At 37.2% G+C, this 14,920-nt stretch overlaps 1 protein-coding gene across 2 annotated transcripts in view; it reads left to right on the forward strand.

The window, feature by feature from the left end:
* Positions 1–256: 256 nt before the first annotated feature.
* LOC149569322 (Polyketide cyclase / dehydrase and lipid transport protein) overlaps positions 257–14,920 on the forward strand; it is a 43,130-nt gene continuing 28,466 nt past the window's right edge. The window contains exon 1 of one of the 2 annotated variants that reach the window (XM_089822059.1): positions 257–1,259. In XM_089822059.1, the coding sequence (XP_089678185.1) occupies positions 931–1,259 (329 nt within the window). In that variant the 5' untranslated portion in view covers positions 257–930. The remainder of the gene's footprint in view (positions 1,260–14,920) is intronic. The other variant, XM_089822060.1, reaches the window with a different exon arrangement.

Consider the following 14,920-nt stretch of genomic DNA (forward strand, 5'->3'; position numbering starts at 1 on the left):
GGTCTCATTTAGAAACATTCAATTTTACAAATAGACTAAGAACCCTTTGACTATACAAATGTTTTAATTAAATTAAATAAACTTTTAAAAATTAGAGTAAGAGAAAAGACCCAATACTTAAAAAGCACCTAGTAGAACCTTCCGCCAATGTCTATGCCGGCATCAAAACGACTATTTGTTGTTTTTAATAATTAAATTAATAAATTTAATTAAAAAATACTACCTTAATATATTAATTTATTTCAAACTGAAAAACAAGAACCCTAATTTTCTACGGAACTAGACTGTCGGTGGAGAATTCTTTCTGACCTCTTTTTAAATATGGTACGAGGTGGTCAAGTCGAATAGGCTGGATTGGTAACCGCAGGTTTCTGCGTTATTTACAGATGTAAATCTCATGCGGAACATGTGAAGAAGAATCCGTGCTGAGAAAGCAGTGGAAACACGTTTATTGATTCTTTTGAAAGGAATAAACGCTGTTTGGTTTGTCTCAGTTGGCAATAAGAACGAAGGATCTCCATAATTCAGCACTACCAAAATAAAAATTGGGAAGATCCTTTTGAATATACCAGACAGCGAGAGGCGTGACGCAACGTGTAATTGTTTTAAGTTTTTTCTACAAATTCGTGCGCCACCCTCTTTCGACCTCCTATTTTTTGGGAAAAGAGGCCAGCTTGGAGGGTTGAAAATTAAATTATCAGAGCCTATTCTACGTACTTCCGATTCCAGAAATTTGAAATTACGGATTCAGGGGTTTTATTTATCGATTGTTTTTGCGGACGGATTTGGGAAAACGTACACCGTTCAAGGCAGTTTTGTGGTTTGGAGGGTGTTTTTAAATTTATTTCCAAATTGGAGACCCTGAAATTGGGTTTTTTAGGGTCTGTACATAGGTTGCTTTTGTGCAGCGATTGAGAATTTATTGTCACAATGCGGCTGTTCTCAGCAGTGCCGAAGGCCGCGCTTGGGGTTATTTCTTCTCGACAGCAGAGGCTAGGTTTTCAGCTCGGTTCCGTTTTGGGGCAAGGGGATGTTTTTGGTTGTGATGTGGTTTTATTTGGGAACAGACAATTTAATAACATTGCAAGTAGTGATGCGAAGGGAATGCTTAAGGAGAAGAATTTGCTAAAGGAGTGGGTTCTGAGAAGGAACATTTCGACGAGGATGGGTTCTCAGCAGGCAAGGGGTTTCTTGGGATGCGGAGATGGGGATGAAGATTGTGGGCTCACGAAAACTCACGAAGAGAGACGTATTATAGGGTATGTACTGTATAACCTATGTCTTTGACATGCATATGTGAAATTTGACTTATCTTCAGGGAGTTTTATCATCTCTTGTTTGTTTTAGCTTCATGCGTTCTTCAAAATTTGTACCATTTGGTTCCACCTAATAACCAAAGTTCGGTTTGAACACACTTTTTATAAAATCTTGCTTTAGATGAATTTGGTGTTGTAATTTAAATTAATTGTACGCATACACAAACAATTATTTGTCCTGGAAAATGGTAGGGTTGTTTTGTTCAACTTGGACAGTTAACAGCTTACTTTTGCACTTATGTCTTTGATTTTGAAATCCTCTCCATAAGTTTTGGATTTCTGGACTTATGAGACGAAATATACTTTTCGATCAAATTGGTCTGTAGGACATACTAAAATGTGCAGAACAAGTAATTCATTATAAATCCTATCAGAAAAAATGTGAATTTGTTTATTTATTTTTGGTTGACTTCAACCATCTTTTTTTCTTTTCGGCAACTATTTTGTCGAGAGAAACGAACTTGGATCGCCAAACCTGTTTTAGTGTTTAAACAGTTGATTTGACGGGCATTTAGATTCAAATAAAACCTTAGTTTTTTGTTTGGCTGTTCCATTTTAGGTGTTTCTGAAGGAATAACAATTGCAGATCAAAGTTTGAAAATTCGGACTTGGACTCCACATGGCAGCTCAAAATATTGACTCGGACTCGAGACTCAGCACGGACTCCTCGGCATATAACTCTGGCACACACTTGGCAAAGAAATCCTCATAATTACAGAGAAGTACGAAATCAATGCATTTAGAGAACATAATAGTGTTATTTGATTATCAGTGTATCATAACATGGCACCTATCATGAGATGCTTAAACTTTGAGATTTCAGTTGCCATGCCTGTTATGCTTAGGCGCCAAAAGGGTCCAGGCTCAGGACTCAGGGGTCCAAGCCTAAGACTGGGGAAGTCTTAGAGCAGGACTTGGCCGAGTACTTGGCCAAGGAACCCTGGCTGACTTGCCTCGGCCACCCTGAGGACTTGCGAGTTGGGAGAGTCATGCCAAGTACTTGACGAGTCTTCAAACTATGCTGCAAATATCATTTGTATTCATGTCTTATATCACCGTGCAATGGGCATGTTATGGGGAAATAAGCTTCATTTTCCATTTCATTTGAGTTACACAGCTTAGAGTTTTGTTTTTCTCAAAGTCTTTTTGAAATTTTCCACATACATGTGTATGCATGTATGCAGACGTACAGGCATGTTTATATACTACAGACATGATATGAAGGTTAATTAATTGGTTACGGTCAAGCTGGATGCTAACTTGGTTTATCGGACCCTCTTGTGTAATGCCAAAAGAGGTCTTCTTTATAATCAATTTATATCTTGCCTAAAAATATAAATTTTCAATTTATATCTTACCTAAAAATATAATTATTCTTTTCAGATCTTATTATCAAGACCAAGTTTAATGGACATCTCTTTGTATTCTAGTTTTGTAATACTGGGGCCTTATCTTGCAACAGAGTGGGATAATTTTTAATCATCATTTTATAGGGTGCAAAACTGTGCTTTAAGGTGAATATGGAAATGCGAGATACATATAAAAGTAAATATACTACAGACATGATGTGAAGGTTAATTAATTGGTCACAGTCAAGCTGGATGCTAACTTGGCTTATTGGACCCTCTTGTGTAATGCCAAAAGAGGTCTTCTTTATAATCAATTTATATCTTGCCTAAAAATATAATTTTTCAATTTATATCGTACCTAAAAATATAATTTTTCTTTTCAGATCTTATTATCGAGACCAAGTTTAATGGACATCTCTTTGTATTCTAGTTTTGTAATACTGGGGCCTTATCTTGCAACAGAGTGCGGTAATTTTTAATCATCATTTTATAGGGTGCAAAACTGTGCTTTAAGGTGAAATTGGAAATGTGAGATACATATAAAAGTAGACTTTCTTGGACTGGAAGTATAACAAGTTTAGCTGATTAGGTTGCTTTACACATAAAGAAGCATTATATACAGAGTCAGATACAGAAGCATTATATACAGAGTCAGATACAGAAGCATTAGCATTAAAACATAAAATGAGGTCGGCCCTAATATGATTATATCAAAGGTTTTGTTTGCCTGCCAATTGTGCATTCTTTATCACAAGTTCTTTAAGCTATATCCTTAAGTTTTGTAAGCTCCTTTACAATTTAATTTATGCTTTGCATTTTTTTGATTGTTTTCAGATTAATTGTTTATTTTCAAGATAGAACCTCAATGAAATAAAATGTTTTAAAAAATAAAGTATCTCTTATGTATATGATCCCTATCTAAATTACATAGCATTATCTTGGTGCTATTTGGAACTTCTTTCAGTTTTCCATTTTAATTTTGAAAGTGTGTATGCATTTAAGAAATGATATTCTAGCAGACCTTGTGATGCAGTGAATTTCTACACCAAATGATATTCTAGGAAAGTTATTACTGGCAAGATTAAGTTTGGCTCTATATTCTAGTTTTTGTGAAACAGAAGTCATGAAACATTTCCTCAGTCAGGTTTTATTTAAATGGTATTAGATAGAGCTGCAATTTACTGTTTCTCATTAGGGAACCTATGTATGTGCAAGTTCCTTGTCAAAGCATTAATGAGTACTCATCTGGAAGACATCTGTTGGTGATTTTATTATTGTAGGGTCATACATGTTCACCTCACCAAAGGTGTTTTGCACATCAGTCGTGCATAGAGCTGATGCAGAGTAGCCAAATTGAGAAACTGTAGAAGATATAGCAAGAAGGGGAAAATTTAAAATAGTAGTTTTAGACCCTGCTAAGTCCCAGGGCAGAAAATAATCTATATTCTGTCAGGTCAACAGATCAATGAATTACAATATTTTAAAATCCATGTTGTGCTTGTTGGACATTCTTTGAGAAATTCTGCATGATACACTTACCCTGCTTGAGCAGACATCATTTGTAATCATGTCTGTTTTGCTCTACTGCCAATACTTTATGAATCCTTTGAAGGTCACGGCTGGAGTTCTGGTTCATTTTATTCAAGAGAAATTGGTTATTGCTATTTGAATGAGTTAGATTACATGTGATTGTTAATGCAAGCATTAAGAAAATGTAATATCCCTTGCCCAAATTGACTGATTTTAGCTCAAGGAATATTGTCAAACACTTGTATGCTGCCTTTTAATGCTAAGAAATTTGCAATTGATATTACAAGGCCTCTTACACTGAACTAATATGCAAGTGCAATCCTTTTGGTACTTTCAATGAATATGCACGGAAATTAGACATGGAATGCATACCTACAGCCAACTGACATTTTGACAAACAATTGACATACAACTATTATGCTGATCACATATGCTATTAGATGGACATTTCGTCAAACAAATGGTATGCAACATGTATCTCCTTAATTGAATTCATTCTCATGTACAGTGTTGCTATGAGTTTGTCGAGGCAAATGGGCTTACAATAATGAGTATAGTAATGCCAAAATCTGATTCTGAATTATCACAGCAAAATCATATGCCTAAAAATTACAATGCTAACTATTGATAGTTGCAAGAGGAACTTGATAATAGTGATGCCCAAGGATGGAGATGAATCAAGCATAAGTACTGTAGCGTGGCATTGTTCTTGCGTACTGTAGTAGCCAACAATAATTGCATTCTCCAATTTAAGCACAAACAAAGCTTTTGAATTGAAGCTCTCCTGAATATCAAATTCAGTGGATATTTCACCACCTCAAATGGTTGCAACACTGAAGAGTTGATGTTCTCCAATGGCTGACTGAAATAAAAAACTTTAGTTCCTTCTCCCAAGTTTATATCAAATGCAGTTCTTAATAATCGAATCATTAACAATGCAACTCTCACCTCTATTTATTCTTTTCCTTCACCCTTCTAGAAGGAAATAAAATATTATTCAATTGCATTCTCTAGAGGCTTCCCCCTTTCCAAATTAGTTGTATTTTTAGAAAATGCACTCTCTAGAAGCTTCTTCCTTGCAATACAATAATTAATTGTGCTTCTAGAAAATTAAATTAATTAAATATAAAGTCACTTTTTAATTTTAATTTATTTAATGACTTTATAAGAAATTAATTTAATCAATTTCTTCTTATTTCTCCACTTAGTCTTTGGAGAATGTAAAGGCTAAGAGCTCCACTGAGATGTTAAAAAGATGAGGACATTGCAGTCCGCCCTCCTTGAAATTGCTTGTCCTCAAGCAACTTCAAGTTCGGATGCTGCAAAATCTCCTCATTCTCCCATATCGCATCCTCTACAGGTAGGTCCTTCCATTTCACCAAATACTCCCTTATAGTACGCCGCCTCAAGTTCCTTTCCTTGTAATCAATGATAGCCTTTGGCACCAATACCAATTTTCCCTCATCATCCAAGGGTGGAAGCATTGTAGAAGGAACAATATGATGTTCTAGTGCCTTCTTGAGGTGTGACACATGAAAAACGTTGTGCATCTTGCTCTCCACTGGCAAATCTAACTCATAAGCCACCTCTCCCACTTTCTTGATAATCTTGAATGGACCATACTATTGTGGCTTAAGTTTCTCAACACCACTCTTCTTGAGAGTGGATTGACGATAAGGCTGCAACATAAGATACACCAGATCTCCAACCTCAAAAGTATTCTCAATCCTCTTTTGGTCTGCATACTGCTTCTGTTGATTCTGTGCATTGGTTATATTATCCTGCAGAGTCTAAACAATGTCTTGACTCTCCTGCAACATATCACTTGCATTGGGCACTTTATTGTCACTCAAAAGAAAATCCATAAAATTGGGTGCCTCATACTCATACACGACCATAAAGGGTGATATCTGAATAGATATGTGATAAGTGGTATTGTAGCAATACTCACAGAGATAAATCCACCTTACCCATGACTTCCGTTGTCTTGCTATATAATTTCTGAGCTATCCGTCCACCCATTTATTCACTATCTCCGTCTGACCATCTGTTTGAGGGTGGTAGCTAGTACTCGGAGTGAGCTTTGTCACACACAACCTGAATAGCTCTTGCCAAAAGTGACTCATAAACCTGCTGTGTTTGTCACTTACAATGCTCCGAGGTAATCCATGTAATCTAAATATCTCCTTGAAGAACAACTCTGCCACTTGTGTAGCAGTGTATGTAGCAGTGATCGGAAAGAAGTGTGCAAACTTCGTAAGGCGATCCACAACCACATATATGCAGTCCCTGCTTTGGGCTCTAGGTAGTCCTATGATGAAGTCCATAGATAAACACTCCCACTTCCTATTAGGAATCGGAAGTGGCTGGATAGGAGTGTTCCTGCTTATTCTGGTGGCAGATGGGACACTCCTTAACATATTGAAGTACCTCTGCTTTGAGCCCTTTCCATGTGAAGTGCTCTCCAATTTGCCGGTATGTCTTGTAGAAACCAGGATGTCCTGCCATAGGTGAATTATGAAAAGATTTCAGAACCATCCTCCTCACTGTTGAGCCTGGAACCAAAAATATTCACCCTTTGTAAATGATGAGCTCATTCACAAGGGTGTATCTACTGTCCTGAATAGTTCAATCTATGAATCCGATTGTCCACGCATCCTTTGCATACTCTGCCAGGATCAAGTGTCTCCAATCCTCTCATATATTTGTCAATAAGCTCAAATGGGGCCTAAAGCATCAACAATTACATTTTGCGTCCTCTTAAAATATGTAATATCAAAGTCAGAGAACTGTAACTTGCTCACCCACATCTGCTGCCTATCATTGAGATCTCGCTACCCCAAAAAGTGTTTTAGGTTATTATGGTCGGTTTTGATGCAAAACTTGCTACCTACCAAGTATTGCTTGAATTTAGCCACAACATGTATGATGGTTAATATCTCCTTATCATATATGCTGAAGCTCTGCTTTGGCCCTCTTAATTTCCTGCTCTCATATGCAATAGGGTGCTTCTCCTGCATAAGCACCGCTTCAATGCCCTCTCCGGAAGCATCATAGTGTAGCTCAAAAAGTTTGCTGAAATCTGGTAACGCTAACACTGGATAGGAAGTCGTCAACTCCTTAAATTTCTCAAAACACTCCTATGCCTCGGGAGTCGACAAGAAAGCTCCTTTTCTCATCAAATAAGTCAAGGGTGTTGCATGCCTGGAATATCCATCCACAAACCTCCTGTAGAAACCACATAATCCCAAAAAGCCCCTCAATTGTGTAAGGTTTATTGGTGAAGGCCACTCCACAATGGCACAAATCTTTTTAGGATCCATGTGTACGCCTTCTGCACTGATGATGTGACCCAAATACAACAACTTTGTCATACCCCAATCACATTTCGACTCCTTTGCATACAAGGACTCTTTGCCCAATATATCCAACATCATGTCAAAGTGAACCAAGTGCTCCTTCCAAGATCTACTGTACACCAAGATATCATCGAAGAAGACAAGTACAAATTTCCTTAACTGAGGATGGAAAACCCTATTCATTGTTGTTTGAAAAGTAGCATATGCGTTAGTTAGCCCAAATGGCATAACTACAAACTCAAAATGGCCATAATGAAATCTAAAAGCTGTCTTCTCGATGTCTTGCTCTCTAACTTTGATCTGGTGATAACCTGATCTCAAATCTATCTTTGAGAAGAAGCAAGCTCCATGTAGCTCATCTATCAACTCATCAATACTGGGAATGGGGTACTTGTTTTAAATTGTCTTCCTATTAAGCACCCTAATATCAATGCACTTCCTCAATGTCCCATCCTTCTTTTTCACCAACACCACTAAAGAAGCAAAAGGAGACTTACTTGGTCTAATGTGGCCCATAGCAAGTAACTCCTTTATGGTTTTTTCAATTTCATCCTTCAACCTCTTCGGATGCTTGTAAGGTGTAATCATAATGGGCTTAGCCCCCTCCTCTAACTCAATGATGTGCTCAATACCCGTTTCTGGTGGGCAACTTGGTGGAATGTCACTGAACACCTTAGAGTGTTTAACTCTAAGCTCTTGAATATCAGGAGGATATTTAGTCTTCTGCTGTCCCTCCTGTGATGGCATTAACATGCACTCTGCTGCCCACTCTACCTGATCATGTTGAATCAATCTAGCCATTTTCCGAAAAGAGACCATTCTGAAATCACTGTCCATGATTGCCTTAAGAATCTGTGTCTTCCCATTCACTTTAAACCTCATCTCCATCTCCTTGAGATTAAGAGCGAACTCACCAATATCGTGCACCCAACTCATCCCAAGGACTATATCTGTATCTCCCATAGGCACAACATAGAAATCTGCCTTAAAGGCATAATTATTAACTTCCAATGGGAGTCCAGTGATCTTACGATCACAATTGAGGACATAGCCATCAGCTACCCTCACTCTAATTCCCCCAAACTCCTTTGGTTGTATACCACGCTTCTCCACCAACCTAGGATCAATGAAATTATGAGTGGCACCGGTATCAACCAAAGTTATAACTAGCTGTCCAGCAAGTACTCCTCTCATTCGAAATGATCCTTCTTGCTTAATACTAGTGAGACGAGCTTCTCTAAGTTGCCCATCTCCTTCCCCATCCGTGGACTCCATTTTAGACACATTTTTAGCCTTGTCTTCCTTTTTTTAACCATCTATTTCCTATATATCAGACTGCTGGTTTGAATTATCTGATTCTGATTCCTCATAGTATGCCCACATAATTCTGTTAACTTTGCCCTTTGGTCTAAGAGGACAGTCATGGTTTGCATCATAGGGTCCCTTACAGGTAGAAACATAATTTTTTCTTCCTTAAATCATTTAATGTTTCCCTGTCAAAAGGTGTTGGAGTTTTATCTTTAGAATCATTTTTAAAATCAGTCCTCTAGTTTTTTATAAAATGATTTCTTATCCTTACTAGAAGATGCTCCTTTGGACTGTTTTGTTAGGATTGCAAGTTCCATACTTCTTGCCTTTTTCATAGCTTCTTGTAAAGAAATGGGATCCAATGCCTTTATCCAACCTCTTAGTGGTTTGGATAGGCCCTCAATGTAAAGAACTATCAATCTACGCTCTGAAATGTTTGGCATTATGACTGCTGAAATTCACCAATGAAATACTCCAAGTTGTCTGTTTGTTTCAGCTATGCTAATTTCTGGAAGTAAACTTCTGGATCTTTCTTGTCAAATCTTTCAACCAAACTATCCACGAAGTCTTAGTACTCTGTTACCTGATTATGCTGAAGTGTTACCATTCCATGGTACCACCAATCATGTGCTACTCCCTCCAAATGCAAAGTGGCGCATTTGATAGCTTCAATCTTTGTCATTGGCCTCAGTGCTAAGAATGTGTCAAGCATATGAATCCAAGCTTGAGCTGTCATCTTACCACTCCCATCGAATATAGGCATAGTAAGCTTGCTTGTAGCCCTCTTCAGCTCACTATTTGGACCCCTAGGCCTCCTATCCTATGTGAGTGACCTGTAATGTTCTCTCCTTTGATTTACAAAGTGTTCAAAGGTCATCCCTTGCGGTGCCAATAATTCCCATTCATCATTTGCAGCCATAAGGATATCTGCAAATGTCTCATCCTTAGCTTCCTCTGTTGGTTCTTGCACTGGTTCCTCTTTAACAAAAGTAGGATGTGCAGGCTTGTCTGCTATTCTGGAAAGAGTTCTATGAGTTCTAGGTGATCCCACTGCACTCCTGTTACCCCCTTGTTTCTGATTTCGTCTGTCTTGTGGGTTCATGCACTCAACCATGGTGGTGAGTGCTTGCAAAGCTTGAGCCATTCGCTCTTGTCCTATAACCATTGATCTGAAAAATTCCCTTGTTTTCTGATCCTCATTCCTATTGTCTCTTGGTGGGTTACGCTCTTGCCTGTCACCCATGGTGTCTGACTGTTTGATAAAATCTTGTTCCTTGTCAAACAAAGCTCGCCTGACAGTGAAAAATCTGCGAGAGCCAACCGCAGGTGGCTTGTGATTGCTAAACCCTCGAGATGGCAGTATTTAACTCTAATACCAATGTAATACCTCTTGCCCAAACTGACTAATTTTAGCTCAAGGAATATTGTCAAACACTTGTATGCTGCCTTTTTAATGCTAAGAAATTTGCAAATGGTATTACAATGCCTCTTACAATGAACTAATATGCAAGTGCAATTCTTTTGGTACTTTCAATGCATATACATGGAAATTAGATATGGAATGCATACTTACAGCCAATTGACATTTTGACAAACAATTGACATACAACTATTATGTTGATCATATATGCTATTAGAGGGACATTTCGTCAAACAAATGGTATGCAACATGTATATCTTTTATTGAATTCATTCTCATGTACAATGTTGCTATGAGTTTGCCAAGACAAATGGGCTTACAATAATGACTATAGTAATGCCAAAATCTAATTATGAATTATCACAGCAAAATCGTATGCCTAAAAATTAAAATGCTAACTACTAATAGTTGCAAGAGGAACCTGATAACAGTGATGCCCAAGGATGGAGATGAATCAAGCATAAGTACTGTAGTGCGACATTGTTCTTGTGTATTGTAGTAGCCAATAATAATTGTATTCTCCAATTTAAGCACAATAGAACTCCTGAATTGAAGCTCTCTAGAATACCAAATTCAATGGATATTTCACCACCTCAAATGGTTGCAACACTGAAGAGTTGATGTTCTCCAATGGCTGATTGAAATTATAAACCTTAGTTTCTTCTCCCAAGTTTTTATCAAATGCAATTCACAATAATCGGATCATTAACAATGAAGCTTTCACCTCGATTTATTCTTTTCCTTCACCCTTCTAGAAGGAAATAAAATATTATTTGATTGCATTCTCTAGAAGCTTCCCCCTTACCAAATTAGTTGTATTTCTAGAAAATGCACTCTCTAGAAGCTTCTCCCTTGCAATACAATAATTAATTGTGCTTCTAGAAAATTAAATTAATTAAATATAATTTCACCTTTTAATTTAAATTTATTTAATGACTTTATAAGAAATTAATTTAATCAAATTTTTTTTATTTCTCCACTTAGCCTTCGGAGAATGTAAAGGCGAAGAGCTCCATTGAGTTGCTAAAAAGATGGAGACATTACAGAAAACATGCTGTCTGGAAATTTGACTTTGTAAAAAGAAAAGAATTCTTTCAGGTATCTTTAGTGCATTATATTAAAATGCTACAGATTATTACTAGTATATCTTTATTAGACTAGGATGTCCTGTTCGCCCCCTTAGGCCCCTGGTCAAGCCACGATACAAATTGGTAGATGGTTTTGGTCCTGTCCGCCTGTGGGTTCAGATAGGGGCCATTCCAAGGAGGGTGGTTTGAACCAAACCACCCCCAGTTTGGACTTGGTTTTAGAAATAGATAATACTGAGGCGGGGGGAGGGGGGGGGGTGTGGGTTCGGATAGGGATCATTCCAAGGGACCAAACCACCCCCAGTTCGGACTTGGTGTTAGAAATAGATAATATTGAGGGGGGGTGGTGAATCAGTATTCTAAACATTTTTGCCCACAATTGGATATTGTTAATTACTTTATAACTTGCATAAGAAAGTAAACCAACAATGCTGAACAATAAATAAAACCATACACATAGAGAACTCATAACACCATTATTTTGTTAACTAGGGAAACCCTGGCCAAGGGAAAACCCCAGTGGGGATGATACCCACAAGGTGATCCACTAAATAAAAGAATCTTGTTAAGGATATTGACCCTATTAGGAGTCTATCAAGTACATATAGTGTCTCGAGTCCTTGTTAAAAGCCTCAACCTTGTTAGGAGTTGGTAGATCAAATACAAAGTATGCAAGAAGAGCTCACTGCCTAAATGCAATATGCAAATAAGTTTCTTCACAAATATAGATATACATACGGTACTGTCTCACTATTGCAGTTTGTGAATCTTCTGATCATACACCAAATCTTGCATCATACAAAGCTTGTATATCATATAAACTTCCTTCACAATAGTTCACATCACATGTCACTTCATCATTTGTTGCACAAGATATGATTTTTACTTATACCTTTCAATTTAAGAAAACTCTTGATTAGTCGGCCTTGCAACTTCCATACGCTTGGCTAATTATAAAATAACTTCGGGGTTAACATCTAGGATGTTAGCACATCATGGCTAAGTAATTATTTTGATAACAAAATAATTCCTTAAGCCGTACAATCAATTATACTGTCGTGCTCTGTTTTGTTCTATTAATTACCTGTACTGGTAATTCCTTTGTAACTGTTGCCATACTGTCTGTACAGATCTGTGCACTGACATACGTCATCATGACACTGTTGTTTATACTCGAACTCTGTCATCCGTACTTACCAAATCTCTCTATGTGCTGCTGCAAAGTCCAATAGACAATTTTCTAACACTGATTTCATAATGAAATACCAAAATATGTATCTTGCCATAAATGACAACACTTACGCATCTACTTAGCCATATTGCCAACAATCTCCCCCTTTGACATTGATGGCAACATTTGGGATAATTGACTAAGTCGCAAAATGATGTCATACAAAACAACAATAAATACAAAAAAATAACTCTTCAAAATTGCCTCTAAAATTTCAAAATTTTATTCAAGTTTTGATTGAGCATTACATTCCTTATCACTTCTTTACAATGATTTCCTCTATATATAGCTAAGCTCCCTCTTACATGTATATGTATCTTCTATACAATTATCCTTTACATTCTTCTCCCCCTTTGACATCAATGACAAAGGTGTCAAAACAATAAGTCAAAACTGTGTTACCTTCCTTTGATCAACTTGAAATTCTTGATATACAGTTTGCAAAACCAAGTTTCAGCTTATCAAGATCCTTCTTCCAATTCTCTTTAACTTTATTAGATATACTGATAAGTGCGCAAAATGCATAAGATGCAACTTCAATTGCGCTCAAGTCAGTATAAGCAAATTTGTCATAGGATGCCTTAGCTACAAGACACTCCTCCAATTGCCTCTACAAAATGATAACTTTAGGAGACAAATATTCTCTAAGAACAAAGAATCTCTTTATTACGTTCTTTTCAAATTCAATGCCTCTGATAGCATTGTGAACCACTCCATTTCAGCTTCAATGCTTTCAATACTTGCATCAGGTTGCTGTAATCTGATTGTGAGTGTTTGAAGCTCACTCATTTTGCCTTTGATTTGGATATCAAAATCTGTCAAGTAATTGTATGACAATGCGCATTGTCCATACAATTTCTTCCCTTCATCTAAGCTCTTCCTCAGCTCCTTTATGCAAACATTCAAGGTCTGCAAGTCATTCCTGACATTAGTGCATATGGTATCATATCGTGATGCATCATGCTTAGTTTGAGCTTGCACTGAGGCAGTATTAGACAATGTGGTGAATTCTGCATCAAAAGATCTCATCATCTCTTTCGCCTAAATCGGAATATCTGGTTCTATAAAAGTGATCTGCACTGTCCTCTGCATTCTTTCCAGAACTTTTGCTAATCTTTTTTCTAAAGTCTTCATATACTTGTTCTACTTCAGTAACTTGCTTAAGGAGGTCATCAGACCTTTCTGATCATCGTCCTTATCAGACACTATAGGCAATATAGTAACTGCTGCTGCTGCTGGGGTAGCTATTAGAATGGGTGTGACTGCTTTTAGTCTAGTACTTTTCTTCTCTTCCTCTTGACTTTACTTCTCCGTTTCTTCTTCTTTCATTTTGTCTTCTTTCTTTCTTTTCTCTTCCTCTATCTTCTTCTTTTCTGTGCTTTCATCCTCTTCATCTGAGTTGGAATAAGCAGTAATATTGTCAACAATGTTGGTCCCATATTCTGCAAAAGGATTCTCTTTAGCATCTACAGTTATGTGAGTACTATCCACTTGCATGGATTCAGTAATGTAGAGGAGAGTTAATTTGCTGAGATTCCTCAACCTCTTCTTCATCATTAGTAGGTGTGCTGGCCTCAATGTACACGACTTGCACTTTCTGGTTGTGCACTTTCTTTAGTGGCTTTTGGCATAGAAGTCATATAACTGACTATGGCTCCCTCAGTTTCCTTATTTACTTCTTCATAATTTCCTCCCATAAGAAGAATTACTCTTCTTTTATTCCTCAACAAAGGCTCAATACCTTTCAAAATCCTTTCTATATCCTCATATGTGCTAACATCACACAATCTCTTAATCATATTTGTTCTTAACTTAATATCGTCCTCTATAACTCTTCTTTTCCTATTAAGTAGTCTATTGTACAAGTCTTCAGGAATTTTATTCTGAATGCTATCAAACCTTTTATTCTTAAGAATCACATTCCTTACTATAGCATTTTCTAATTGCCTCTTATCCATGTTACTGTAGAAATTGTAATACTTATTTAACTGAACAAAATTATCATTCTCAATAATCTGCATATTCAAATTTTCAACCTTAGGTTTCCAAGCTTTCTTACTAGATGGTGTTCTTCCTTCACTAACTACCTGTTCTACGGCTTTTTCTTCAGTTTCTTCCTCAGATTCATCAACCTCATTGATCTACAGTGTTTTTCTTCTCTTTCTTGGACCACTGGTGGTTTTCTTGGTCCTCTTTCTAGGGGATAATGTAGGTTCTTGGTGTACCTTTACCAATCTCTCAGAGTTCCTTTGTGCAGATGTTACTGTTATCACATCTTCATCATCTATAAAGTAGATCTTGCTACTGTCACTCCTCCTG

The sequence above is a fragment of the Cupressus sempervirens genome, chromosome 3 (assembly GCF_028749045.1).
Source record: "Cupressus sempervirens isolate cs-2001-9-10 chromosome 3, ASM2874904v1, whole genome shotgun sequence".
In the NCBI taxonomy this organism is placed as follows: Eukaryota; Viridiplantae; Streptophyta; class Pinopsida; order Cupressales; family Cupressaceae; genus Cupressus; species Cupressus sempervirens.